Source organism: Micrasema longulum, unplaced genomic scaffold (assembly GCF_059751315.1).
Source record: "Micrasema longulum isolate JH-2025_06_02 unplaced genomic scaffold, ASM5975131v1 h1tg000982l, whole genome shotgun sequence".
NCBI lineage: Eukaryota > Metazoa > Arthropoda > Insecta > Trichoptera > Brachycentridae > Micrasema > Micrasema longulum.
Window position 1 is genome coordinate 387,774 of NW_028278172.1, and position 27,240 is coordinate 415,013.

General features: G+C 34.1%; 1 protein-coding gene across 4 annotated transcripts; it reads right to left on the bottom strand.

The window, feature by feature from the left end:
* Nucleotides 1-27,240, bottom strand: LOC148277784 (uncharacterized). Of its 4 annotated transcripts, XM_088232404.1 has the most exons (10): nucleotides 27,173-27,219; nucleotides 24,540-24,595; nucleotides 22,806-22,928; nucleotides 21,495-21,552; nucleotides 15,399-15,553; nucleotides 5,325-5,406; nucleotides 4,025-4,170; nucleotides 1,523-1,621; nucleotides 1,400-1,492; nucleotides 1-202 (listed from the first exon to the last, which is right to left on the bottom strand). In XM_088232404.1, exons 2-10 carry the CDS (start codon nucleotides 24,555-24,557, stop codon nucleotides 113-115), a joined length of 864 nt encoding a protein of 287 aa, XP_088088530.1. In that variant the 5' UTR covers nucleotides 24,558-24,595; nucleotides 27,173-27,219; the 3' UTR covers nucleotides 1-112. The 4 variants fall into 4 exon arrangements, with proteins under 4 accessions (XP_088088530.1, XP_088088529.1, XP_088088532.1 ...); XM_088232403.1 differs by having other exon boundaries at nucleotides 1,400-1,621; nucleotides 27,173-27,240; XM_088232406.1 differs by lacking the exons at nucleotides 21,495-21,552; nucleotides 22,806-22,928; nucleotides 24,540-24,595; nucleotides 27,173-27,219 and adding an exon at nucleotides 20,160-20,249 and having other exon boundaries at nucleotides 1,400-1,621.

Genomic DNA, 27,240 nt, shown 5'->3' on the forward strand with positions numbered 1-27,240 from the left:
TTTGTATTTATGTTTTTATTTTATTTTTCATAACATATAAATCAATAGGTACAAAAAGAACAAAATTGTAGTAACTAATCTTTGCGCTTATTAAATTAATAATGCCGGAGCATTAGCCTTTAAATTCAAAGTTGTATCCGCCCTCAAAATGACGCGTTGCCGGGGCTGCGCCACCATCTTGACCATTTTCTGCGGCCCCCACCTGGAAAAAATAAAATAAGAACAGATAAGCGTTATTCCGTGTCCGGTGGATGAAAAATACAGTGCTGCGCGTGAAGTACTACCAGAAACATGTGAGTTTTTGATTCGGGTTAATCAGGTAAACATCCTGGAAAAGAAAATTAAGCTATACATGACATTTAGGCTAACCTATGAAGAATTGGTAGAGCGCGCGCCGTGCCCACACAAGCCCAAATTCAGACCTCCAAGCGCAGCGCCTCGCAACCCCCATCCGCTCGCGACAAACCGTTTCCGGTAGTCGATAAAACGAGCTATCCAGTCATAAATTTAGATGTAATAATACACGCTTCACGTCTAATGATGGCTTGGTAGTACCAAAAGTATATAATAAATATGGAAATAGAACTCTCAAATATTTAGTACCTAGAATTTTTAATTCATTACCAAAAGAACTTAAATTTAACTGACATTGTAACAAGAGCAAAATAAGAGAGTGGCTACTCGATCAAGAGTTTATATATAAATAGTAGCTTAGGTGTAAATATTTTATTTTTTCATATATTTTCTTGTTTTTAAAAAATAAATTTATATATTATTATTTGTATAAACATGTTTATTCTGATCTTTCCGGCTGTTAATTTTTATATGTTATTCATTGTTTTTATAAATGTAAATAATATTATTAAGTCAGTATAAATATAATCTTCACCAACAAGCTACAAAAAGTGGCTTGGTGGGATTTTAGTTTTAGTAAAAATATAACAAGTGAAATTTTTTTTTAAATTGTAAAAATGTATAATTATGCTATTAAATCAAATAAAATAAATTAAATACAGTTAATATAATTTTTTTTTCTATGCCATAAACTGTACTATATTTGAAAATGAATTATTTTATGTTTTGGAATTCAACCATAAACAAGTACCTAGGTACCTTCTTAAATTCAATATTTGAATATTAATAATTATTAGTTTTGGAATTCAATCAGAAACAAGTATCTCGGAGGTACTTACTTATCAACTAAAAGTCTTTTTCCAGGCAAGCCAACGTTCGGGCAGAACAACGTCTGTCGGGTCCGTTAGTTAAAAATACAATGTATACCCACACATCTTTGTGGGTTTTTTTTTACGTTAATGTAATAGTTTTTTTGTGTATTTGTAACTAATGTATACCTATTGTTAATGCGAAAAAGAAATTATAACAAATAAAAAAGCCTCACTAATTGTCCATTGTCCTGATACTTTCTGTAGTTGATGCTATGTCTCTGTTCCACGTTGTACAGCATAGCTCTGCTCGGCTTGGCCGGCCTGGCCTGACCCGGTCCGGCCTGACCCGGTCTGGCCTGACCCGGTCCGGCCTGACCCGGCCTGGCCGGACTCTGCAACCTCTCTTGGTGCCTCTGCTGCTGAAACTGCTCTTGGTTTGGGTTGAACAAGGCTTGCTGGAAACGAAAAATCTAAATTAGCGAGGCGATTTTGTTTGGACGCGTACGGCGAATGGACTGTGAAAGAACAGCCTGAAGGATTCAGGGAGCGATGTTATTGAACCCAGAAAACAAGGGAAATTGAAAAAGACAATGTGGCATGACCAAATCCAACAAATATTATTATTATAGATAGCTTATATAGCGCCATTTTCGTAATAAAATACCTCAAGGGCGCTTTACAAAGTGATTATATAAAGATATAAATTCAATTTTAACTTTTTAATTGAAGAAAAACAATGGATATTGTCACCACATGCTAAGGATTTATTCAAATGATTTAGAGAACAAGTGGGTTTTAAGTTTCTTCCGAAACATCACTTCACTCTCACAGTTTCGGACCTCTGCTGGGAGAGCATTTCATGCCGTAGGGCCTGATTTAAATGCGCGTTCGTCGAATCAAGTGCGCTGTTTGCGTGGAGGAATAATATCTTTTCCTCTAGCCGTAGACGTAGCTGATCTAAGCGTAAGACGTCTGTCAGCTAGCTCATCTGGAATGCAGAGTTCCCTCGAATATTCTAGAGCAGAGTTGTGCAGTGACTTATACATAAGCCAACAGAGTTCGTATTCCACCCTCTGTAGAAAACGTAGGCAGTGTAATTCCCAAAGTAGTGGAGTGATATGACTGAACTTAGAAAGTAAGTCTCTAAAATTTAATTGTGCACTCGGAAACATTGATTGACACAACAGAGTAGATAAGTAAAGGGTCATTTTTAATAAGAGTAATTGAATTAATGAACTTTGAACATAAAACGGATATTTTTAAATCATTTTTTATGTCTCGTCTAGTCTAGTTAGTTCAGTCATCACGTGCTTTTTCAGATTGATTTTAAATTTGTCTCCAGTAAAAGTTTTCAAGTAGTAAGGTAGGTCGTTGTAATGTTTAAGTCCATTATGTAGTATTTTTGACTGTCCTGTGTTTGTCTTTGCTTTTTCAATATGATAGTGTTGTTGTTGTCTAATATTTTATTTTCTCTTATTACACAAAAATATTATACCTGTCTATTTATTATGGGAGCAAAAAAATCATAAACATTTCTTGTCTATTACTATTACTATTTTTACTATTAAAATGCATTTCATTGCTATGCATAGCTATCCTTTATTTTTTTAATACTCTGGTTTACGTCTTATGTATTTAAAAAAAAACTTAAAAATATAATAATAAAAAACAAAAAAAAAATACAATTGACTTATTTACTCTGTTGTGTCAATTAATGTGTCCGCGTGTACAATAAAGTATTTGAGAAATTAACAAATTGCTTTTTTTAAAATTTATTAATTACATTTGTGTTATGGTTATATTTTTCGCAACCTGTCAATATTACGTGGCGACTTTAAGTATGCGCGCGGCGAAAGTGGGGGGATTTTTGGACACAGTCAGTCCGTTTTAAAGTGTAAAAATTCTGCTTGGATCTTAAAGAAACAGGATGGGATCACATTTCATGTGTAATTAACAAATGCATGTGTAAGTAGCGAATGCATTACTTAAAATCTGTCAGATTGTCAAAGAAAACAAAATGGACATTTCGTTAGTGTTGCCAGGGTAGTAAATTTGTTTACCCTACTTTGCTCATCTAATGAGGGAACTAATGAAAATTGGACCTCGGATTAAACAACGCCGTGGTGGATATTTGACATTATCTTTAAAACATCGAATATTATTTAACATGATATAAAAATATCCGTTTTATGTAAAATAAAATTTGTTTTATTTAAGTTCAAAGTTCATTAATTAAACGACACTTTACTTGTCTGGTCTGTTGTGTCAATTAATGTTTCCGCGGGTACAATAAAATTGTAGAGAAATGAACAAATTAACGACTTCGCGAATTCACACGGCAAAAGTGGGGGGATTTTTGGACACAGTCCGATGTATTCAAATATGATTCTACGCTCCTTCTGGACTATTCTTAATTCTACGTAGGTGGCAGTAAACGCCCTTAATAACGCGTGTGTTGGCTGACCTTGTTGGACCATCTTGGACCAGTTCATGCACTCTCTAAGCTATCGAGAAAATAACTTTTGCGCCTCTCTCTCGCGTCACCACTTACATCTTCCATTATATTTGTGTTCATTTTACGCCGACTTGAAACAACGTTGACCTGAGCATATAAAAACCTACCTACCTATCAGCTTAAAAGGTCAACACATTAAGACATAACATTTCAACGACTTTCGAACTTTTCGACTTGTAGTTTCTATCCCTCAGCTTACCGGATTCTAATTCCGGAGAAAATATCAGCCAATGAAAGCAATAGTGGAAGTGGAAATCATACAGAAAGTGGACCTTTTGAATGCGTGAAATCATTGTGAACAACGTTAGGGCCTGTAATGAAAGTTAGATATAAGATTTCCTACCTTTGGTTTGACATAATCCTGTGACGTATACCTCTGGGCCTTTCTCTGTCTTTCTTCGAACCTCTCTCTCGGTTTGTTGAATCTATTTCCTTCTTGGACGTACTGTTCTTGCTGGCGGGGCTCCGCCTGCCCTTCGCTTCCCAGATCTAAAGAAAACAATAGCAAAATTCGGTGCGCGTTAGTGTTAGCTGCCAAAAGCATGCGTCGTATTAGCACGTTGGTTTAACATTTTTCACCTATGGTGGAGGCGTATAATGGGATTTGTATGTTAATTTAATTGGTGTCCTGACAAAAAGACGAATTTATTAACACTCAAAGAATGGACTTCCTTGAAATTTATTACAACTGAGCGGGAAAACACTTTAAAGAAAGGAATATGAAAATGTTGACCTGTCATTGGCTGATTAAAGCTGCCGCTTTACACGCTGTGTAATATTTACGTTTCTGTCTATGTTTAAGCATCTACATCACGTCAACTATTCTATTTGAATATTGTGGTGAAAGTTGCACAGTGCTCCCCTCCCTGAAACCTTGAAATTACGTAATCTTTATTTATATAATTCTTCTGTACGTGTGATGTCACTGCGGTTTTCATCGAAATGTAGATCTTTGCGCTGCGCGTGCTCGTAGATATTAAATTCTCTTCTAATTTCTCATTTATTTCTTTTTACTGGATTATTGGTAATGATAAAATAATATTAATTGACATTAAATTTATTTTTTTGAAAATCGCATTCATGTATAAAGTGCACCCCTGTTGTGAGAAGAGCCGAGTTTGACATTTGCAGAAATAATTCTGTATTTGAAAATCAATTATTTTATGTTTTGGAATTCAACCTTAAACAAGTACATACTTATCAATGAACAGTATTTTTCCAAACTAATAGCCGGTGGTCCGCTAGTTATGTGTAATTTTTGAAGTCCCATTGTATTTTGAATTTTTATTACATTTAAAACCCAGTTTAAGGTTTTTCCCCGCAATCAACGTAGGAGAAATTTGCAATTCAACGGTCTGAAATTAATTTCTTTCATAATACGATCTTTTTTGTGGCAGAAATTTTCAATTTTAGTTGTAATTTTAAAAAGAGTTTATGATGTTTTATGGAAATTTATTGCAGACATTTTCGCATTGCTGACAGCTCAAGAGTCTGAAGTTAGCCTCTTATCCAACTTTTTATAGTCCTTTAAATAAAGCTTGATTAGAATGACAGTTGTCAGCAAAAGCGACGACATAGGTTGGTATAATATTTAATTTAGGGTTTTGCTGTAAATTGAAAATAGTGTGGGGACAAAATGTTACCCTTGCGGTACTCCGGAGGTTGATATTCGGCAATCGGCTTAAACGGTTTGGGCTGCAAAGGCACGTGATCCCCTTCGATTATCTGTTGGTAAGAAAATAATATTAGTTAAAACATTTCAGATTTGGTGGAATTTCTTTGGTGGAAAATAATTTTTGGCATTGGGGTGGAATTGAGAACGATTGAACTTCCAGTTATGACCTCGTAAATTGGTCTTGGGATTTAATTAATACACCTCGTACAGGAGGTAGTCATATTAATGATTCGTAGTTGAAGATAAAAGTATCACGATCGACTGCAAAGATATACTACCGATCCCCCCCCCCCTTAAAGTTTTGTTGTAAGTACATTGGGTTTTTGTCGGCCTCGTGGTGTAATGGTCAGCGCGTTAGCCTGCCACGTAAGAGGTCTCGAGTTCAATTCCCGACATGGTTGATATGAAATATTTATTTAAAAGGGTTTTTTCACACTAGAATATTTCATAGTCCAACAATGTTTTAGTATGTCCAAATGCTTGCAGACTGGCTGGTGAATGTTACACAGTGTGTAAAGTGGCCACTTAAACCAGCCAATGACAGATCACAAGCCCTGTAAATGCCTAGACTTCCATATTCCCTTCTCAATAATGTTTTACCTCTCTGTTGAAATAAATTGAAATATTTTATAGTCCCTGGACTGGTACCTGAATCGTTAGACTGATCATCTTACCTTTATGTAACAAAAATGATCTAGGTACGTTGCGATTGGTATACCAATGCAGTGCCCTATACACCATTAGGTGCGGAAAGGGAACGATGATGGTGATAGCATCGGTTTATAACCACGGGTTTAGAACCCCTCGGTGCGTTTATCTACGCATTAAAAGTGTCAACAATTTTGTTTCACCGAGAAATTTTTCCTTTAATTATGATTTACATCAATTTTGAATCGTTTTGAGGCTGACACTTTTTTTCTTAAAAGCCTATTAAAAATATGAGAGAGAAATAAGTAAATTTTCAAGTCGAATTAAATTCCGACATAACTGTCAGCTTAACAAAACAAACGTCTAGATGCGAAAATAATGTCGCTAGGTTCTGTCCTATTAACATACAAGAGTATCTAGGCGTTAGAAAGTTACCACTGTAAAAAATAAATTTAGTTATTATATTTTTTCAATCTGTTTTACTATTTTTCTGAGAGAACGTATTAAAAGTCGGACTTGTAATCGCTCAGTACTACCTCAGTAGATAAATGCAGACGATCGTTAAGCATATCGTTTTGGCAATGGTTAAAAGTCATAAAAATCATATTCAAGCGAGCTTTTTTTACTTGCATTGGGATTTATTGGAGTTTACAATCGCTTTGAAGTGGGCACTTTCTATCACAGAAGCCCATTTAAAATAAAAATGAGAGCTATTTTCAATGTCAATGAAGTAAGGAATGCGTACCAATTTTTGCGGTCATTCATTGGTTCGTTTCGATCATATGATGTCGATATGGCAAGTAGGTAGAACATACCGAGGTGAGATACATATAGTGCAGAAGTTAAGTTTACCGTCTCGATATATACAGATGAAGATAGCGTTCATAATTGAGGTCCAGCTCTTTTATTTCTTAAACTGATGGTAGTGTTGAGGAAATGTAAATGTTTAAACATAGGCAGAATGGTGAATGTTACACAGTGTGTAAAGTGGCTACTCAATCCAACCTAGACCATGCCTAGACCTCCATATTCCCTTCTTAAAAATGGTTTTTCTCTCTGTTGCAAAAAAAATTGACCTAAATAAAAGGAAATCCAGCCCGCCTGCAAACATTTGGGCATACGCAACTATTTTAAATGTTAAGGAAGTAAGGAACGCGGACTAATTTTTGCGGTCATTCATTGGTTCGTTTCGATCGTATGATGTCGAGATGATAGGTAGAACATACCGAGGTATGACATACTGCCGTCATAAGACGTTTCTACATATAACAAAAAACGGAGAAAATTAATATTTTGTGACTAAAAGATTGAAAAATTCGCTGTGTGAAAAATACTACAAAAATTAAGTATATTATTATGCCACAGTATGTATTATGGTTTGCCGTAACGGAATATCTATATTCATTTTTATAAATTTTACGTTATATATTTTTAAATTACCATTTTCATTTTTCTTTTATTAAAAAAAATACAAGAAAATATTAACAAATTACAACAGGGATGGAGAATACCTTAGAAAAGGAAATATGGAAATCGAGGCATCTACATCATAGATCCTGTTTACTGCATACGAAAATAAAATAGGGACGAGTTTGAGTTTGGGTATCGTCTATTGTCTTGTTAACCTTAATAATAAGTTAAGGAATGCTATCTTTGTTTAGTTTTTTATATTTTACTTTTTGTGCTGTGACATGTTCACTTAATTGCCATGCTTACTACTTCTTTGCTCAATGTATTATTATTGCGTTTTTCAAAATTATTTTTTATTATTACTTTTAAAAATCATTCTTATGTTGTTGAAATTCCATTTGTCAATGCGTTTTGAAGCTGCAAGACTTTTTGTGATGTTAGCTATCATATTATGTAAATGTTATCAACTATCAAATATCTAAATTTAGTAAATGGGGTCTGGAATTTCAACCGTCCATGCGCTCAGTAGCTGCGAGACTAGTCGTTATCTAAATTCTAATTTTATAAATCTGCTTTTTATTTCATTTTTAAAATATCACTTAATTTCTAAACTTCATTGTCAAATAAAAAATTTAAAAATAAAAATGTAAATAGGGGCTAGATTTCTTATTATCCATGCGCTCTGTAGCTGCAAGACGTTCTGTTATCTAGCTCATATATATCATAATATTGTAATATATCATAATTGGAGGCGAAGAACTAGAATCCCAATCGTCCATGCGCTCTGTAGCTGCAAGACGTGTTGGGATATTTATTTATTGTACAGCGCCCTTGAGGTGATTTTCACAAAAATGGCGCTATATAAATTATCCAAACATTATTATTATTATTATGACCTATCATCGACTGGTTTAAGTGGCCACTTTACACACTGTGTAACATTCACCATTCTACCTATGTTTGAACATCCATATTTCTTATTTTTTCCGTTTGTTGATTTTAGTGACATTAAAGAGCTGAAACCTTTATTGTTGTGAAGAGATTCACCTGACTGAATAATCTCACTAGGCAACGCCTGAAAACAATTTTCCAATTTTTAAACTTCTTCTTGGACCAGTTGGTTTTTGTTACAATATTTGAGATCGTCCAAATGTTTGCAGACAAAAGACTGGATTTCGACCCCCTCGGGAGTCATTAAGATTAACAAATTACAACAGGGTAGGAGAATCCCTTAAATAAGGGAACATGGAAGTCTAGGCATTTACAGGGCTTATGACCTGTCATTGGATGGTTTAAGTGGCCACTATGTACACTGTGAAACATTCACCATTTTGCCCATGTTTGAACAACCAACTGGTCCAAGAAGTTTTAAAATTGGCAAATTGTTTTCAGGCGTTGCCTAGTATGTGAGATAATTCAGTCAGATGAATCTCTTCACAACAATAAAGGTTTCAGCTCTTTAACTTCACTAAAATCAACAAATGGAAGAAATGAAACGATGCTCAAACATGGGCGGAATGGTGAATGTTACACAGTGTGTAAAGTAGCCACTTGAACCAGCCAATGACAGGTCATAAGCCCTGTGGATGCCTAGACTTCCATATTCCCCTTTTCTCCATCCCTGTTGTAATTTGTTAATCTTAACGACTCCCGAGGGGGTGAAATCCAGTCCTTTGTCAACAAACATTTGGACAAACTCAAATATTGTAACAAGAAAATATGTTATACTGCAATGTAAAGACGTTTCTAGCTAGAAACGCCATTTTATTTTGTAATTAAGTAAACGTCTTTTTTTTCAGTGTGCCAATTGATTCTACTCAACTAAATAAAATAGACGTTATCGATCATCATCCGCCGCGCCGCCTCCAGACTCCAGACTACTGTGTGTATGCAGTTTTCCCGATCACCAGTTTTCCCGTTAGCGCGTGAGCTGATCGCCGACAAAGAAGAAGATTACCAGGTTAGTCAGTGTTTTTACATATCGATTTTCTCTGGTTCGAGTACATTTTAATAGATTGTTGGCTGCGTTATCCACCAGCTCACATTGCCAATTTTGGAGAAAATAATTCAATTGTCCGCTATAGAAAAAATATATTTAAATTCGCAAAGGAGAAGTATTTATTGACACTTTATATACATATACAATATATATACATATAAGGGCGGGCATATTGCCTTAAGGCAATTTCTTCCTACCTACCCAAACCGTTCAGTTTGAGAAAATTATAAATACATGGACATATTGAATCTTACAATTTTATACAAAAATTAAAAGCAAAGATTAACAAAAATAAATATATGTATAAAAAAAAATAACACTTTACTATGAAGAGAGGAGAGGGGATGGGAAGGAAAGAAGAAGGATAAAGGAACAATTTAAATATTTAGATAGTGACATTTTAATCTCGACTTAAATGTAAATAAAGAAGGGGCGTCTCTAACATTAGTGGGTAGATTATTCCACAATCGAGCGGCTACTACTGTGAAAGAGGAGGCAAAAAAATTAGAGCGATGACAGGGTATTAAAAGGGTTCTCTCGTTACTAGAACGAAGAGATGGTCCGTGTTGTGAAAGAGGTTGGATGAGCTCTCTCAGATAAACAAGCGAAGTGGGATTATTTAAAATATTGTGAAGAAGTGATAGAATGTGAATGTTTCTTCTATGTTTGATGCTGAGCCAGTGTAGTTGCGTACGATACTCGGTCTATTTACACGGCTTCACCACCGGCCATTTACTTCTTTTTTAATTATTTTTTTTCATTTCATTTCATTTTTTTTGCACCACAACAGGCCAGGAGGCCCAATTACAGTGGTGAATTACATCACAGAGCACCCAGGCTTGAGAAAAATCACATTTTAATTTTTGTGTTCGCACAGGGAATCGAACCCGGAACCTTCCGTGCGTGAGTCAAGCGTCTTGACCACTTCACCACGAAGGCCTAGTGACGCCGACTAAATAATCAATTAGCTTCGAAATTACCGGCAGATCTTAAATTTGATTGAAAACGAGTAGGTACATTCATTTCAGATGTTTAAACGGAATAGAAGAGAGAATTTGTGTATCTGGGAAGCATGTTTTCAAGAGATGGAAGAGTAGAAAAGGATGTTGAAAGAAGAGTGAATGCGGGTAACAAAATGAACGGAGCACTGAGCACAGTAATTTCTAATAAAAATATGTGAATCGAAGCTAAACCGGCAGTGAACAGCGGAGTTTTAGTCCCAACACTTATGTTTGAAAGTGAAACATGGAACTGGCAGAGGAAGGATGAAAGCCGAGTGAACGCGGTTGAAATGCGATCTCTTAGACGAATGTGTGGGAAATAAATATATGACAGGGTTACGAATGATGAAATCAGGCGATAGTGTAAATCTGAGTCAAGTATAATTGATAAGATTAAGAAAGGGTCTCTGAGATGGTTCGGTCACGTAGAACGAATGGACGACGAAAGAATGGTAAAACAAGTACATATGGCGAAAATGAACGGCAACGTGAGACGAGGACGACCGAGGAAGACGTGGCATGGGCAGATAAACCAAAATCTTAAGTCTGGTCATGTCAAAAGCAGACAGAACCGAAGGGCATGTATGTCAAGATGTATGACTGTGGAAGAGGCTAGGATTGTATGCCAGGATAGACGTGTGTGGCGGTCCATTCTCTCTGCCTACCCCTACGGGGAAATGGCGTGATGGTAGTAGTAGTAGTAGTAGAAGACAAAAATGTACAGTCGAACTCGGTTATAACGATCACGGAAATAGCGAGATCTCGGATGTAACGAGGAAGCATTAGTTGACATTTTAGTTCATGGTTTTCTCCATACAATTATTCACTGTTATTACGAGCTGCTTCTCGGACATACCGAACAAAAATTACGTCACGGTACACATATCTACGCTCTAAAATGACATAGCTTCAGTATGACGTCATAGTTGAAGATAAAAGTCTCTCGACCGACTACAAAGGTATAGTACCGATACTCCCCCCCCATCAAGTTTTGATGTAAGTACATCGGTTTATACCGACGGGTCTAGAACCCCTCGAAACGTTTATCTACGTATTAAAAGTGTCGAAAATTTTGTTCCGCCGAGCAATTTTTCCTTTAATTATGATTTATTAAAATTTCTAATCGTTTTGAGGATGGTACTTTTTTTCTTAAAAGCCTGTTGAAAATATGAGAGAGAAATGAGTAAGTTTTGAAGTCGAATTAAATTCCGACATAACTGTCAGTTAAATAAAACGAACGCCTAGATGTGGAAAGCCTACTGTTGGACATGGGGGTGCTTCATGACATACTCAGTGGACGCCTTGATAGTCCGGCTCTTTTGTCGGAGTTATCATTAAATGTCCCCGGCTACCGCACCCGTCACACGTCGAGCTCTCTATTTCATGTGCCGGCAGTTCGTACGAACTATGCCCAGAACTCTCCACTTATACGTTTTGCTAGTGAATATAATTTAAACTTTCCCCTTATTGATCCATTTGATTGTAAAAAAATAACATTTAAAATGCGCGTCTTAAAACATACTTTTTTGTCTTATACTTAATTTCAATAATAAAGTTTTATTTTATTTTATTAAATTTTATCTCTAATTCTTAATATTTTATATATATTTATATTTTCGATACCTGACACCCTCTTTCCAATATAACACCCACACACCCACCCTCTCACTCACTTACACTCACACAAACACACTAGTATGTATTGTACGCGTATTTAATGTATTTCTGTGGATATCTGTCATTGGTTTTATTCTCTGTATATGTTATTTGTTATATTTTTATTACATGTATTACTGTTGATATCCCCAATAAATAAAATAAAAAAAATAAAAAAAAGAACGATCACGGAAATAGCGAGATCTCGGATGTAACGCGGCAACATTAGTTGACATTTTAGTTCATGGTTTTCTCCATACAATTATTCACTGTTATGACGAGCTGCTTCTCGGACATACCGAACAGAAACATTGTCAAAAATTACACAAAAATCTTCAATTGTTAAAAACAGCATTCTCAAAATAAAAATCTAAGTAATAACATCCAAACGGTCGGCTAACGTAAAGGATAAATACCGCCGGGCGTTGGGATCGGATTATGTTTATGATAGCCATGTAATTGTGTGAGTACCTAATTGGATTTTCGCCGACAATATTGAAAAATGAACACTCAGGGTTTTTAAAAAATCCAAGTTTTGTGAACTTAGTAGGTGTAGTAGTAGTAGGCTTTTGTAGTTTATGAATGACATGCTTGTTTCAGGGTTTTTTAAAGATTTTTTTATGTTCTATGCTTATTTCAATACACACTAAATATTACAAGAGGGTGATGCCAAATGAGTTCTAGACCAGATCAGTTAAAACCTAACCCCTGAATTATAAACACGTCTACTGACAAGAGGAAGTGTCACCCAATTCGTGAAAAAGTGGCAATTATTCGTAAAATCGAACGTGGCGCGAAAAATGTGGAAGTGTGTACAGAATTTTCTCTATCTTCATCCACAGTGTCAACATTGTGGAAAAATAGGCACGTTTATTTGTCTGCATTTGAAAAAAATATCACGTATTTTAATCAGTCTTTAATAATTATATAAGTCAGAAAAGCCTTTTATATTTAGTAATCTTCGAAACTTTTTGCAGTTTGGTCTAATGTATTAGTGAGAATAACAGGGCTGCAGTGGCGAATGGTGGTTTTATTTACAGGTAAGCTCTAAAAAAATATCATATATTTGTACCTTCATAGGAGGTTCATAATATAATGTAAGTAATATATACCATAAATTGATATTTTTCTGTGGTTCTGTGTGATACAACAACTCTCATCCATGAAATCAACTCAAACGAAGTAACTTCGAAATATATATATATTATCCATTACTTTAATACATAACTCGTTAAAAAATAAATACCAAATAGCACTACGAATTCAGTTGATATTAAATATTTAATTGAAATATCAACTGGCCGAATTGTTCTAGAAATTAATAGTGCTAAAAACGGCCGCGTCGAGCGCCATATGTCCTGCAATATAACGCATGAAAGTTAATGGTCTTATGTCAAAAGTACCATCTCAAAGAAAAATAGCAGTTGAGAAAAAAATATTGAAATACTGTTTTCCAAATCAAGAATCTTCAAATAATTTGTGTAATCTGCAAGTTCAATCTAGGAGAAAACATCCGCACTGGGGTTAAGACATTCAAAATATAGTATACTTATTTGTATGAAAAAATAAGCTGGAATAATCGGATAGTTTCTTGGCTCACCGCAGGCGCTGGGCGCGCTTTATTAATATTAATATTTATGTTAGGATAAACATACAAACGGTAGAAATGATTTAAAATAAATAATAATTATTTATTTGTTTTTATGTGAATATAATGGTAAGCTGCGCATAATCGCTTCTATACACGGTTCGCCCCAGCAGGGCTGTGGTTACTTTAGGAAGATAGATGTATTTTTGGTAGATGCGTATTTTTTTCCTGATTCTGAATATGTATTTAACTCATTTTCGAAAAAATGTTAGACGCGTCATTCTTTCTTACGACGGCCATTCATAGATATTTCTAGAAAATTTAAAAAAACGTTCTCAAAATGTTCCTAGTGAAAAATTGTGTCGAGTCACAGAACGCGAGCAAAAGGTTTATTTATTCATGTAAAAAGTGTGACGAAACTTGTCAAGATTTGTACAGATTGTGCGGGTTCTTGTGGATTGCGTGTAGGAATGCGGAATCGATTGGAAAAATGTAAGAACTATATCAGTTCACTAAACCTAGCTGCAAAAATACATACTTAGTTCGAGTATTTCGTTATTTATTATACAACCCATAGACACAATTAACGACAATGCCTTATGTAATTTTCTAACGTAATAACTGCATACACTTTCTCGTTCTACCGGCTGCCTTTTAAATTGAAATTACAGAGGCAAATATTTCGACGGTCCTACGTTTTTATTTTTTTACGCAAATACATTTATTTTTATTTTTATTTTATTTTATTCAGAAAACATACAATCATATGACAAACATATGACAAGTGGTAGAAGGTAGAACATACCGAGGTGAGATAAAGACAGTACAGGAGTTAAGTATACCGTCTCGATATATAAAGATGAAGATAGCGTTCATAATCTAGGCACAGAACGTAAAATGTTATTATTATGTATTTTTTTTATTTATTTAAATCTTAAAGTAGGGCACACATATCATACATATTGTTATGTGTGTTCTAATAATACCATTGAAAATATATTTAATTTATAAATTGTTTATCACATATGTCTTGACCATTATTTTAAATTTTGATATGTTTTTTTCTTCATAAATATTTTTTTCCATTTCGTAATACTTTTTAATTGAATTTTGTGACTTTGCCTTTTTCCTAAATGGAAGTCTAATTATGTTCTTTTCTCTAGTATTGTGATCGTGTTCATGCTGGTTCCGATCAATTTTTTTCCAAAATTCTGTTTTTTTATTAGAGTTTATAATTTTATGAACAAATATCATTGTATTGTAAAATATTCTTTGTTTATATGTTAATAATTTCATTTCATTTACCATCGACTTTACCCTCGTATATCTGTTTTTTTTCAAAATGATTCTAAAGGCTTTATTTTGTAATACAGTTAGTTTATCTATGTTTTCTTTGTTTGATAAAAATAAAATGCTACTACAGTAGTTAACGGGTGGTTCAATAATTGCTTTGTAAATAGTTTTGCAGGAGTCCTTATCAATAAATCTTCTGATCCTTCCCAAAATTGTTTTTTTTTTTGCAATCTTATTTATTACCATCTTAGCGTTTTGGTGAAATGTAAGTTTTGAATCCAACATTACACCTAAATATTTAATTTCAGTGACTTCATTAAGTTTTTCATTTTCTATTACAATTGATGGTGTAATTTCTATTCTTTTGTTTCCTATATTCATATATTTAGTTTTATTATTATTATACCTAGAAGAGTTTACCCGTACAAGAGAATAAAATATACTCACACGAAACCCGTCCTTTCCGGCCATGTATTTGACAGATATGGTTTTACCATTGGAGTCTATGTATTCATAGGCTCCGGTGCGCGAGCCATCGGGAGAAATGGACTCTCCTTGCTTGAGGCCATTGTCAGCCGCAAACACGTAATTGAAAACTCCGTCTATAAATAAAAAAAACAAATAAGAAAACAGTCGGGGGTAGGCAGAGAGGACAGAATGCCTCATAGCTTTTGAATAAGACTCAAAAATATGACTCTTTGCAGACGATGCCTTAATATATACATATATCGGGAGAAAATTATAAAACAATTATGGACAGACTAAATCATGATCTTAATAATGTATCACTGTGGCTAAAAATTAATAAATTAAAATTAAATGTTAACAAAACTAAATATATGAATATAGGAAACAAAAGAATAGAAATTACGCCATCAATTGTAATAGAAAATGAAAAACTTAATGAAGTCACTGAAATTAAATATTTAGGTGTAATGTTGGATTCAAAACTTACATTTCACCAAAACGCTAAGATGGTAATAAATAAGATTGGAAAAAAAAAATCAATTTTGGGAAGGATCAGAAGATTTATTGATAAGGACTCCTGCAAAACTATTTACAAAGCAATTATTGAACCACCCGTTAACTACTGTAGTAGCATTTTATTTTTATCAAACAAAGAAAACATAGATAAACTAACTGTATTACAAAATAAAGCCTTTAGAATCATTTTGAAAAAAAACAGATATACGAGGGTAAAGTCGATGGTAAATGAAATGAAATTATTAACATATAAACAAAGAATATTTTAAAATACAATGATATTTGTTCATAAAATTATAAACTCTAATAAAAAAACAGAATTTTGGAAAAAAATTGATCGGAACCAGCGTGAACACGATCACAATACTAGAGAAAAAAACAAAATTAGACTTCCATTTAGGAAAAAGGCAAAGTCACAAAATTCAATTTTATTTAAAGCAATTAAAAAGTATTACGAAATGGAAAAAAATATTTATGAAGAAAAAAACATATCAAAATTTAAAATAATGGTCAAGACATATGTGATAAACAATTTATAAATTAAATATATTTGCAATGTTATTATTAGAACACACATAACAATATGTATGATATGTGTGCCCTACTTTAAGATTTAAATAAAAAAAAAATAAAAAAAAACTCCCGTTGATCCCCTTTTCTCTTACATCACTTCACATTACATACATTAATATTGTTAGTTTTAATCAAATTTTTCTTCTGTAATTTGTATTACTGCGAAAATCGCTTTACTAAAATTTTATCAACTAGCTTTGGTTTAAATTGCTCCTTATATTGCTTTTTCAAATTTTATATATTACTTGCCATACCTGTTATTCTTTTTTTTTCTCTGCTGCATTGACATGTTTTTATACTTTTAAGCTACTTTTAATTAATTATATTGTATATGTATATAAAATCAATATAATGCTGCTCTTACTATGTGTCATCAATTTTGAAGATGTTTTTTAAATTGACATAAATTTATTTTCTTATTTAAAGATTCTTCTCATCGTTTCTTTGAAACCCTTAAAATATGTATGTGTGTATTTATGTTTTTCCTTTTTAAAAAAATGTTATTATTTTATTTTATCTTTACATCTAATCATGTTTTTCATTCTTTATTTCCATTCTTAACTTTTAATTACTTTTACAAATTTTCTTCATTTTTTTTACTTTAATTTTAATTTTTAGACAACTTCTATTTATGTTTATTTTCCTTCTCTTTTTTGTACTTTAATTAATAACCTTACATATAATTGCTTTATTTTTATTATTTATTTATTTTTATTTTATTTTATTAGGGAAATCAACAGTTCTACATACATATTTTTAGTAAACAAACAGATATAGTGTATAAACTCAGAACTAATAACAGATTTCCACATAGTATACAAAGTTAGTAAAGAAAATATATATTACATATCAAATAAATACATACAATTTATACATATAAAAATGTTATTTTCAAGTACTCAATAATCAAAGATTGTTTAAATATTAATTTTAAGAACATTAAGTTACTGTAAATTGGGCGGGATAAGGACAAAAATGCTTGAAGAGAGGATAAGGAGGGGGGGGGGGGAGATGTACATATTTATTATTATAATGTCTACTAAGTTACATAATACATTTATAATATGAAAACTTCACTGGTCCATTAGAGTTAAGTCTAACTGTGTAAAATATAAAATAATGTAACTGTACTGTATGTTTATTTTTTTTTATTTTTTTTTTATTTATTTAACTGTTTGTACATAATGTTATTTGTACATTAGCGGGCTTATTGCCAAATGGCAATTTCTTCCAACCAACCAATAAAATAAAAGTTTTATTTTTATAATTCAAGTTACAGAACATATTCAATGGAAAAAAAAATTAATAAAAAGTTAAACATGTATAAAAATAGAAATAAACGTATTTGTTTATAAATTACCTTAAATCAAAACTATTACTCAATGGGAAAAAGGAAAAAAGAGGAAAAAGGAAAGGAGGAGAGATTAAGGAAGAGAAAGGAGATGTTTCTTCAGACGTGATTTAAACAGAGATAATGTAGTAACATTTTTGATGGTGGATGGGAGATGATTCCACAGTCGAGCCGCATGGACACGATATGAGTTAGAGAAGAAAGAGGAATTGTGTATGGCTATTAAGAGAGTGCCTTGAGAATGAGAACGAAGAGGTAAACCATGAACTGATAAGCGTTGAAATTTTTCACGCAGGTATATAGGAGCGTTAAGACTATGAAGTACATTGAACAGAAGTGAGAGGAAGTGATAGTCTCTCCGCTGTCTAATTTTGAGCCATTTCAGTTGCCTACGATAATCAGAAATGTGGTCATATTTCCTAAGACCAAAAATGTACCTTATGCATGTATTCTGAAGGCGTTCAAGTTTATCGAGCTGCTCACAGCTTAAATCAGTCATAGAAACATCAGCGTAATCTAGAATGGGTAGTAGTAATGCTTGTACAAGAGTGCATTTAGTACTAATGGGTAAGAATTTTTGCAACCTTCTAAGTGAGTGTAGACTGAAAAATATTTTGCGGCTTAATTCAATGCGGCTTAACTTAATTAATGTTTCCTAAATAAAAGAAAAAAAAACAAAACAAATATCCCCTGATTATTGTCTTGAGAATGTTTAAATGAATGGTGTGACATTAACTGTCTTTAACTTAAAATAATATCTCTCTCGCGACCAGAAAAACCTATATAATTCATCGACAAAATCAGAAATATTTTGCTTTCAATGGTTTCATCAATAGGTATTGGAAGTATTCTGGAATTAAATAAAACATAATTCAATAAATTATGTTTTGATGACATACCTAATAGTATAGGGTTTTTCAATAAGGACGGGTAGATGTTGAAATGAAATGAAACAAGTTGTACGTAAGGTATTTACAAAATTATTTTTTATTTGAGAGGCCCATATGTGCCATCAAGTGTGAAATATGACATGGTTTAAATGCCCGCCTCGGCTTCTTATGGTGGCACGGATCCGAGTGGTCCAATTTTCAATGACTTCCGCGTAGATCCGGCTAATTTTGAGCGATGGCCTGTGTTATGTTCACCCTTAGGGCATCGGTCGATTGTGGTTTATTTGCATAGACCTGTGACTTCAAAGAATCCCACAAGAAAAAGTCTAGCGGGGTCAAATCGCATGACCTTGGTGGCTCATTCAGATCACCCCTGCGAGAGATACCCTTACCCCCAAATCGTTCATGCAGAATGTCAATCGTGGCGTCCGCTGTGTGGCACGTAGCGCCGTACTGCTGGAACCACATGTCGTCCAGGTCGATACGATTCAATTTGGGCCATAAGAAATTGGTTACCATCGTTCTGTAGCGCTCGCCATTGACGGCGACCGCCTAACCAACGTCGTTTTCGAAAAAGTACGGACCAATGACGCCGCCGGCCCAAAATCCACACCAAACGGTAACTTTTTGAGGAAGCATTATCACCTGGTGAACCTCGCGTGGATTGGTGTTGTCCCACATACGGCTGTTTTGCTTGTTAACACAGCCATTCGTCCGAAAATGCGCCACGTTACTAAAATGATTTTTCGGCGAAAATTGGGATCGTCTTCCAAACGATTCGAAGCCCAGTCGGCGAACAAACGGCGTTGTCTATTGTCATAAACTTTGGGCTCCTGGGCCAGTTGGATCTTGTACGGGTATAAGGCCTAAGTCCCGACGCAATATTCGCCAAGTTGAAATCTGCGAAAGGTCGAGTTCTTGTGCACTGCGAGGAATCGACTGCCTCGGGTTCTGCTGTACACTTTCACGGACAGCGGCGATGTTCTCGGCCGATCTTGCGTTCCTTGAACGCACGGGTGTTCAATTGTGTAACTTGCCGTGATAATTTGGCATTAGTAATTGAATAATAAAACAAATATTTGACGGATGACCCAATACAATAAAGCCGCCACGGGCCGTCAAAATCTATCCGCGCCAATTTAAAAACCTTTATAATGTTTGTGATATTTAATAAATCATCAGTTTTAACTATTGTAAGCACCATGCAATGGACTAGATATTAATATCATTAATGATGGTAAAATATTTTCAAACTTACTTTTAACGAACTCTTGACAAGACGGTTTTGTCAAATGACAATGGTAGCATTGGAAACTCATTTTTATTGTTTTTTCCTTGGTGCCATATCAATAGTTTATACTTTGAACTGAGTATTGACACTATAACAATATTAAAAGTGTAAAAAATCACCTGCAAAACACCAACGTATAAATGCGTAATTAATACGAAATTATAGGCAGTACTGCGTATTGGGCATTACATGAAATCCGCAGACTAAAATGGTGAAATCTGACAGCGCTGAATATTGACCACAGATATATTTTTTCTATGACTGTAGCAGTGTTGCCAACCTTAATGTTGTTTGAAATTAGGCACTATTTTAGTATTTGTCATGCGCTAATTTTATTCGGTGGCCTCTGTGATGTAGTGGTTAAGACAATCGACTCACACACGGAAGGTTCTGGGTTCGATTCCCGGTGAGGACACAAAAATTATAGTCCTTAAACTATACCTTGATTAGAATGACAGTTGTCAGCAAAAGTAACGACATAACTTTGTAGTAACGTTTAAAGAGTGATTTATATTGACACACGAAAAACCATTCGTATCTGGCATGTTTTTTTTTTTTTAAATATAATGCTTGACATATAAATCAATGTAATTATTAACGGCGTTCTTACAAGGTTACATCATTTTGCAAAACCGTTAGAGATGGGACAAATTCATTAATGTAAATCGATCGAATAAAAAAATTATTCATTTGTTGTTATTCATGAAAAAAGTATTATTGTCTTATTTTTTAGTAAATAATTGTCTTAAACACACTATAATAGTCTTGTTTTTGCGGAAAAAGAGTTTCATGTTTGCATGAAAAACTGATCTGATCTGATGAAAATCGATTTGATCGGTACATGGTCAGTGATCAGTAATTTCCATCACTAGTGACATTAGTTTGGCAGCTGTTAATGAAGCTATATTTTAAGGACTAAATTTTTTTCTTCAGACTGGGTATACCGCGCTGTAAGTTACCACTGTAATTGGGTCTCACGGCCTGTTGTGGTACAAAAAAAATCGATCTTGTAGAAAAGTCTTGGGAAAACTATTTAAATAAAATAATAAAAAGGGAATTCACTCCATATTTCAATGTAAATAGCAATGTGTTCATCGCGGGATTCTGAAATACCATTCTTGACATAACAAAATTCCAGCAAGTTTTGTCAAAAACTTGTCACGTCAAATTTGGTGTATCAATCTTATATCACGTTTGTACCAAGCTTGGCTTGCTATCTGGAACCATACTTGACATAACAAGTTTCCATCAATTTTCGATAAAAACTTGTCTCGTCAAATTTGCCGTATCAACCTACCATCAATCTTAAATCAAGTTTATACCAAGCTTCACTGCTTTGGTTAATATGTACTAAACATTTATAAATTAAACGTACATACAATGTTTTTGTTATATGGTGCCTTATTTCAAGATTTATAGCATAAAAATAAATATTTAAATAAAAATGTGCGTACCATTTGAGACGGCTTGCTTGTGTGTCAAAATGGCGGGCGGGGGCGCTCTGCCTGAATCCTAAAAATATTATAAATTTGTAAATTGTTGGCGTTATTGTTTATGAACTCAAAACGATGCATAGAGCACTAGGTCCACTGATTATCGGTCTTTTTTTTTAGATAAATAGAAATACATTAAGCAATATGCAGACTCTTATTTAGAAAAAAGGCGTAGCTACAAAATTCAATTTTACATAAGATTCAATAATATTTTGAGTTTATCCAAATTTTTGTAGACAATGACTGGAATTGTTGATAAATCCACCTGGTCCATGAAGAAGTATAGAAATTGTAAAAATATAATTTTCAGGCGTTGCCTAGTATGTAGGTGAAATAATTCAATTACACGAATCTCACCCTCATAAATAAAGTTTTCAGCTCTTTAACGTCACAAACATCAACAGACGAAAGAATTGAAGGAATGAAGATGTTTAAATATGGGCAGAATAGTGAATTTTACACAATGTGTAAAGTGGCCATATAAATTAGCCGGTGATGGTCATAAGCCTTGTAAATGCCTACATTTCTTTATGACCTTCTTTAAATTGTTCCTTATCTCTGTTGTAATATGTTTATTTTAAAAGATTTTTATAATTTAAATTTACATTACATTTTTGAGAAAGGGGTATGTAAGTCTAGGTATTTACAGGGCTTATGACCTGTCATTGGCTGATTTAAGTGGTCACTTACACATTGTGTAACATTTACCATTCTGTCCATGTTTAAACATCGTGAAGTAAAAGAGCTGAAACCTCCTATCCCTTTTACAAAAGCGTTTTCCCTCTCTGTTGCAAAAATTCAGATTCAAATGACTCCCCAGGAAGGAAATCCAGCCTGTCTTCGAACATTGGGACATACTTAAAACGTTGTTCACCATTTGACATGTAATAAATACACATTGAACGCCAACCTCGTTTCTTCTGTCCATCTCCAGCTGGGGTAGGAGCTCCAACCCTCACAACTATCAAAATCCTACACGAGTATTTGAAATGCGAAAGAGAAATAAGCCAATTTCAATTTGACGTTGAGTGACATTTGAGTTTGACAGTTAAGACAGGAGTGACAGCACCATTAATTTTATTTTTTTTAATTCGACCACAACAGGCCAAGAAACCCAATTACAGCACAGAACACCCAGACTAGAGAACAATCACATTTGAATTTTTGTGTTCTCACCGGGATCGAACCCGGAACCCTTCGTGCGTGAGTCGAGCTTAAGCCACTGCACCACGGAGGCCGCTAATTTTAATAGAGATATTTCAAAAGACTCACCGAACCGGAGTAATCTTGATGAGTAGGATTTTGATCATTATAGAATGTCTGCGGTCCTCTGGAATCTTCTCTCTGTGCATTTGTCGTAAGGATTAATATTGAATAACACGCCAGATGCGATACCTAGAATATATTTTTTAAAAAGCATTAGAATTGTGTTTATATATCTAAAAAAACCACTAAAATTTTCATATACTACATTTTAACAATCGTCTCGCCAAAAATAGTGTTGAGGGATCTTTGCGTGATCATGGCTAAAAATAAACATTCATTTTCATCCCACACTGGGTACAGACCCAGCATTGATAACATTTAACAACACCGTTTTCCCAAGAAACCACTCTCTAGTCACCGTTACGACGGCTGTCCACCGCATCACCGTTCACTACGGCCGTTAAGATACGGTCACCGCTGTCCTAGGAAACCCTAGCTTAAGTCCCCACTTCGCCACTTGTGTTATTTTTTCAACCGTTGGGCTTTTCTATCTGTTCTATCTTCTTTATTTCTTCAGGTCACGCATTGTACGGCTTCAATCCCTTGTACGATGAGTTTTTAGATTTTGTTTTCCAGGATAGATGTGCGTGGCGGTCCATTCTCTCTGCCTACCCCTACGGGGAAACGGAGTGACAAATACATTGTTTTCAATGTTTAAAATATATATTTAAGAACCAAAATTTATTTACAGGAATTCGAATAGATCAAGTCAAAGAAGGAATCGTGTGTTAGAAATAGCACATTGTAAAACGAGGCTCGCACAGACATGCAGATTTTATGGGCCCAAAAATGTTTAATTCTTTTTCTAAATATTTCATTGATTCCAAACTTTCAAAACTTCCTTCTTTTAAAAAACACGCACTATCCTGGATACAAACTAAAGATATGAACTCTTTTTTCCATGATATATTTTGTTGCCCTTTAATAATACGGAATATTTTTGTGTTTATTTAATTATTTTTTTTATTTCCTTTTTTAATTACTATAAAAAAATACCATACTATCTTTTACAGAATATTTTATTTTCCCTTTTTTATGTTACACAAAAATATTATAACTGTCCATTTATTATTATAGGAGCGAAAATTCATTATAATTTCTTGTATACCCACGAACAGGCCATGCCTTTGTGGATTTTTTTGTTTACTATTTTAACTATTAATATGTATTTCATTGCTATGTAATTATGCTTAATTTTTTGAATACTCCATTTTACCTCTTATGTTTATTGTAAAAAAACAAAAAAAAATAAATGAAAAATAAATATAAAATAAATGTGCAAAAAAGTAAACAATTAATAAATAAAGCACTGTTTCAACATTATGGCTACCAAAAAAAAAAAAAAATTAAAATTTTCAATACCTTGTTTTATGTTTATTTTGTAATTTTTAAAACATATACGTACCCTTTTTATTTGTAGTGTATCATAATTTTTATTCTGCTTTTGTAAATAATGTTATAGTTTAAAATATAAAAACGCCTGTAAATAAATATTGTTATCTGCATGTCCCTAAATGAGTTTTTTTTACAAAAACTCCCTGGAATTATTATATGAAATCATGTGTAATATGTTTTCAATTTAAATAAAAAAATTAAAAAAATTATACATTTTCAAGAAATTTCGCCATATGCTCTAATTTATATCGCGCGCAAGAAAACATTTTATTATATCCAATTTGCCGTTGCACTGAACTTCTCCACTTAAAATATTAAGGTTAAAAAAATATCAAAAACACTTACCCAATTTATAACGGCCATAATTTAATTGTTCTGCTTTTTTTATTCGGTTTTTTTTTCTGAAAAAAAAAAGCGTTAGAGATTTCATCGTCATTCACTTTCCACACATAATGGTGCATAGGGCACTGTATTAGTACACCAATAGCAGCGCATCTTGATCATTTTGGTAACATGAAGGTAAGATGATCAGTTTTACGCTTCAGGTACCACCAGTCCAGTACCTTAGTCACACATAACTATCAACGTGCTAATAAGCGACGCGATGACAATTTATCACCACGGTTGTTTATCGTATTCGCGACCACAATGCAACATCCGTGAACACCTAATTTTAAATGTCAAAATATTTACGTTTTGCGACGTATAATCCTGCTGCGCAATCACATATTTGAACTTCACCGGTGTAACTATGGAAAATATTCAAAAACTGCTATTTTTATTAATTTATTTATTATTGAAAGGAATGAAAATATAGCTAAATGTGAGATCAGTGTGAACGAATATATTTTGAATCAGGTAGAAGAATTTGTGTATCTAGGAAGTATGTTTACTAGGGATGGAAAGACCGAGAATGATATTGAAAGGAGGTGAGTGCCGGAAACAGGGTGAACGGTGCACTGAAATCTACTTCGGCAAACAAATGTTTATCGCGGGAGGCTAAACTAGCAGTTCAAAACGGAGTTCTAGTGCCGACTCTAATGTATGGGAGCGAAGTATGGAATTGCAAAAATGATGATGAAAGTAGGTTAAATGCTGTCGAAATGCGATCCTTCAAGCGAATGTGTGGTAAAACGATGCACGATAGGTGCACAAATGTCGAGATCCGTGAAGTGTGTAAGGCTGAGACATGCATTATCGACAGAATCAAGAAAGGGGTGCTCGTCGGTTAGGACATATGGAGCGAATGGACGGCGAAAAAACGGTCTACGATGCGAATGTTGATGGATTTTGATGGAAGGTTTTTAGCTCTTCAACTTCACAAACATCAACAGATGAAAGAATTTAAGGAATATAGATGTTCAAATATGGGCAGAATGGTGAATGCTACAGTGTGTAAAGTGGCCACTTAAACCAGCCAATGACAGGTCATAAGCCCTGTAGATGCCTAGACTTCTAAATTACCTTCTCTTAAATGTTCTTCATCTCTGTTGTAACATGTTAATAAAAACACCCTTTTGAATAAGTATTTCATATCAACCATGTCGGGAATCGAGCCCGAGACCTCTTGCATGGTAGGAAAACGCGCTGTCCATTACACCACGAAGCCGACTATAAATTTAAATCAATATAAAATATTTTAAACTACATAACACTCAATCCTCAACAGAAACGGAGAGTTTTTATCGACACCCTTTATATTAGTTAACAAAAGATTAATTCTATAATCATGAAATTAGGAGGAACGCGGTACGACTTTTCTTCATACAAACGTATTTCCGCATTTTCTCCCTGAGTATCGGCACTAGAGTAGTCATTATTTTACACATTATAGATATTTACCATTCGCGTGTCCCTATTCATCCGGCTGAACCAAATCTCACCCACTTGTCAAAGGTTTCAGCTCTTTGTTTCACAAAAGTCAACAGATGAAAAAGTTGAGGAAATGTTGATGTTAAAACATAAGCAGAATGATGAATGTTACACGGTGTGTAAAGTGGCCGCTTCAACCAGCCAATAACAGGTCATAAGCCCTGTAAATGCCTAGACTTCCATATCCCCTACTAAAAAAGTTTTCCCTCTCTGTTGCAACAAATTTAGATCTGAATAACTCCCTAGAGAGGAAATCCAGCCTAAATGTTATTAAATATTTGTATATGAGCACTTACTGACTTTTCTTTGTCTACTGGTTTCGAGACGTACCCGCCTCTTCGTCAGGACACCAATCAAACCAACATGCAATACCCACTATACACCTTCACCGTAGCTGTTGCACAAAAATATAAAACCAACACGACATGCATTTTAGTAAGCACATGCAGTGATTAGTACAAACGTGCACTTATTAAATTATGAAAATATTATGTTGCTTGATTGCATGTTGGTTGCACGTCTCGAAACCGGTAGACATGGAAAAGTCGGTGGTTATATACAAATTAGGCGGCCTGCGTGGTGTAGTGGTCAAGACGCTTGACTCACAGACGGAATGTTCCGGGTTCGATTCCCGGTGAGAACACAAAAAATAAATGTGGTTTTTCTTAAGCCTGGGTGTTCTGTGATGTAATTCACCACTGTAATTGGGCCTCCTAGCCTGTCGTGGTGCAAAAATAAAATAAAATAACAATATTTAATAACATTTAGTAAAATGTATGACCACAAAGTTAAAGCTTTAAATATTAATTATATGAAATCCAGCCTGTCTGCAAACATTTGGACGTACTCAAAACATTTTTGAATCAACTACCTGGTAAAAGAAGAAGTATAAAAATTGGAAAATTGTTTGCAGGCGTTGCCTAGTAGGTGATTTGGTTCAGCCGGACGAATCTCACCCGCGTGATAAAGGTGTTAGCCCTTTTACTTCACAAAAATCGACAGATCGAAGAGTCGAGGAAATGTGTGTGTTTAAACATGGGAAGAATGGTGAGTGTTACACGGTGTGAAAAGCGGTCACTTTAACCAAGGAATAGGGTGTAAAATACCTTGGGTTTGAATATATTCCGACGAAACTTTTTTGAGTCACTTTCACTCTGTTTTTAGAACTAATAAT

Excerpts from the sequence above, each read along its gene's own strand:
- LOC148277784 (XM_088232403.1), bottom strand. Across the intron at positions 5,407-15,398 it reads CCGGAAAGGACGGGTTTCGT|ATAATCGAAGGGGATCACGT; the intron begins GTGAGTATATTT and ends TCTTACCAACAG. Across the intron at positions 1,622-4,024 it reads AGGATTATGTCAAACCAAAG|CAAGCCTTGTTCAACCCAAA; the intron begins GTAGGAAATCTT and ends TTTCGTTTCCAG.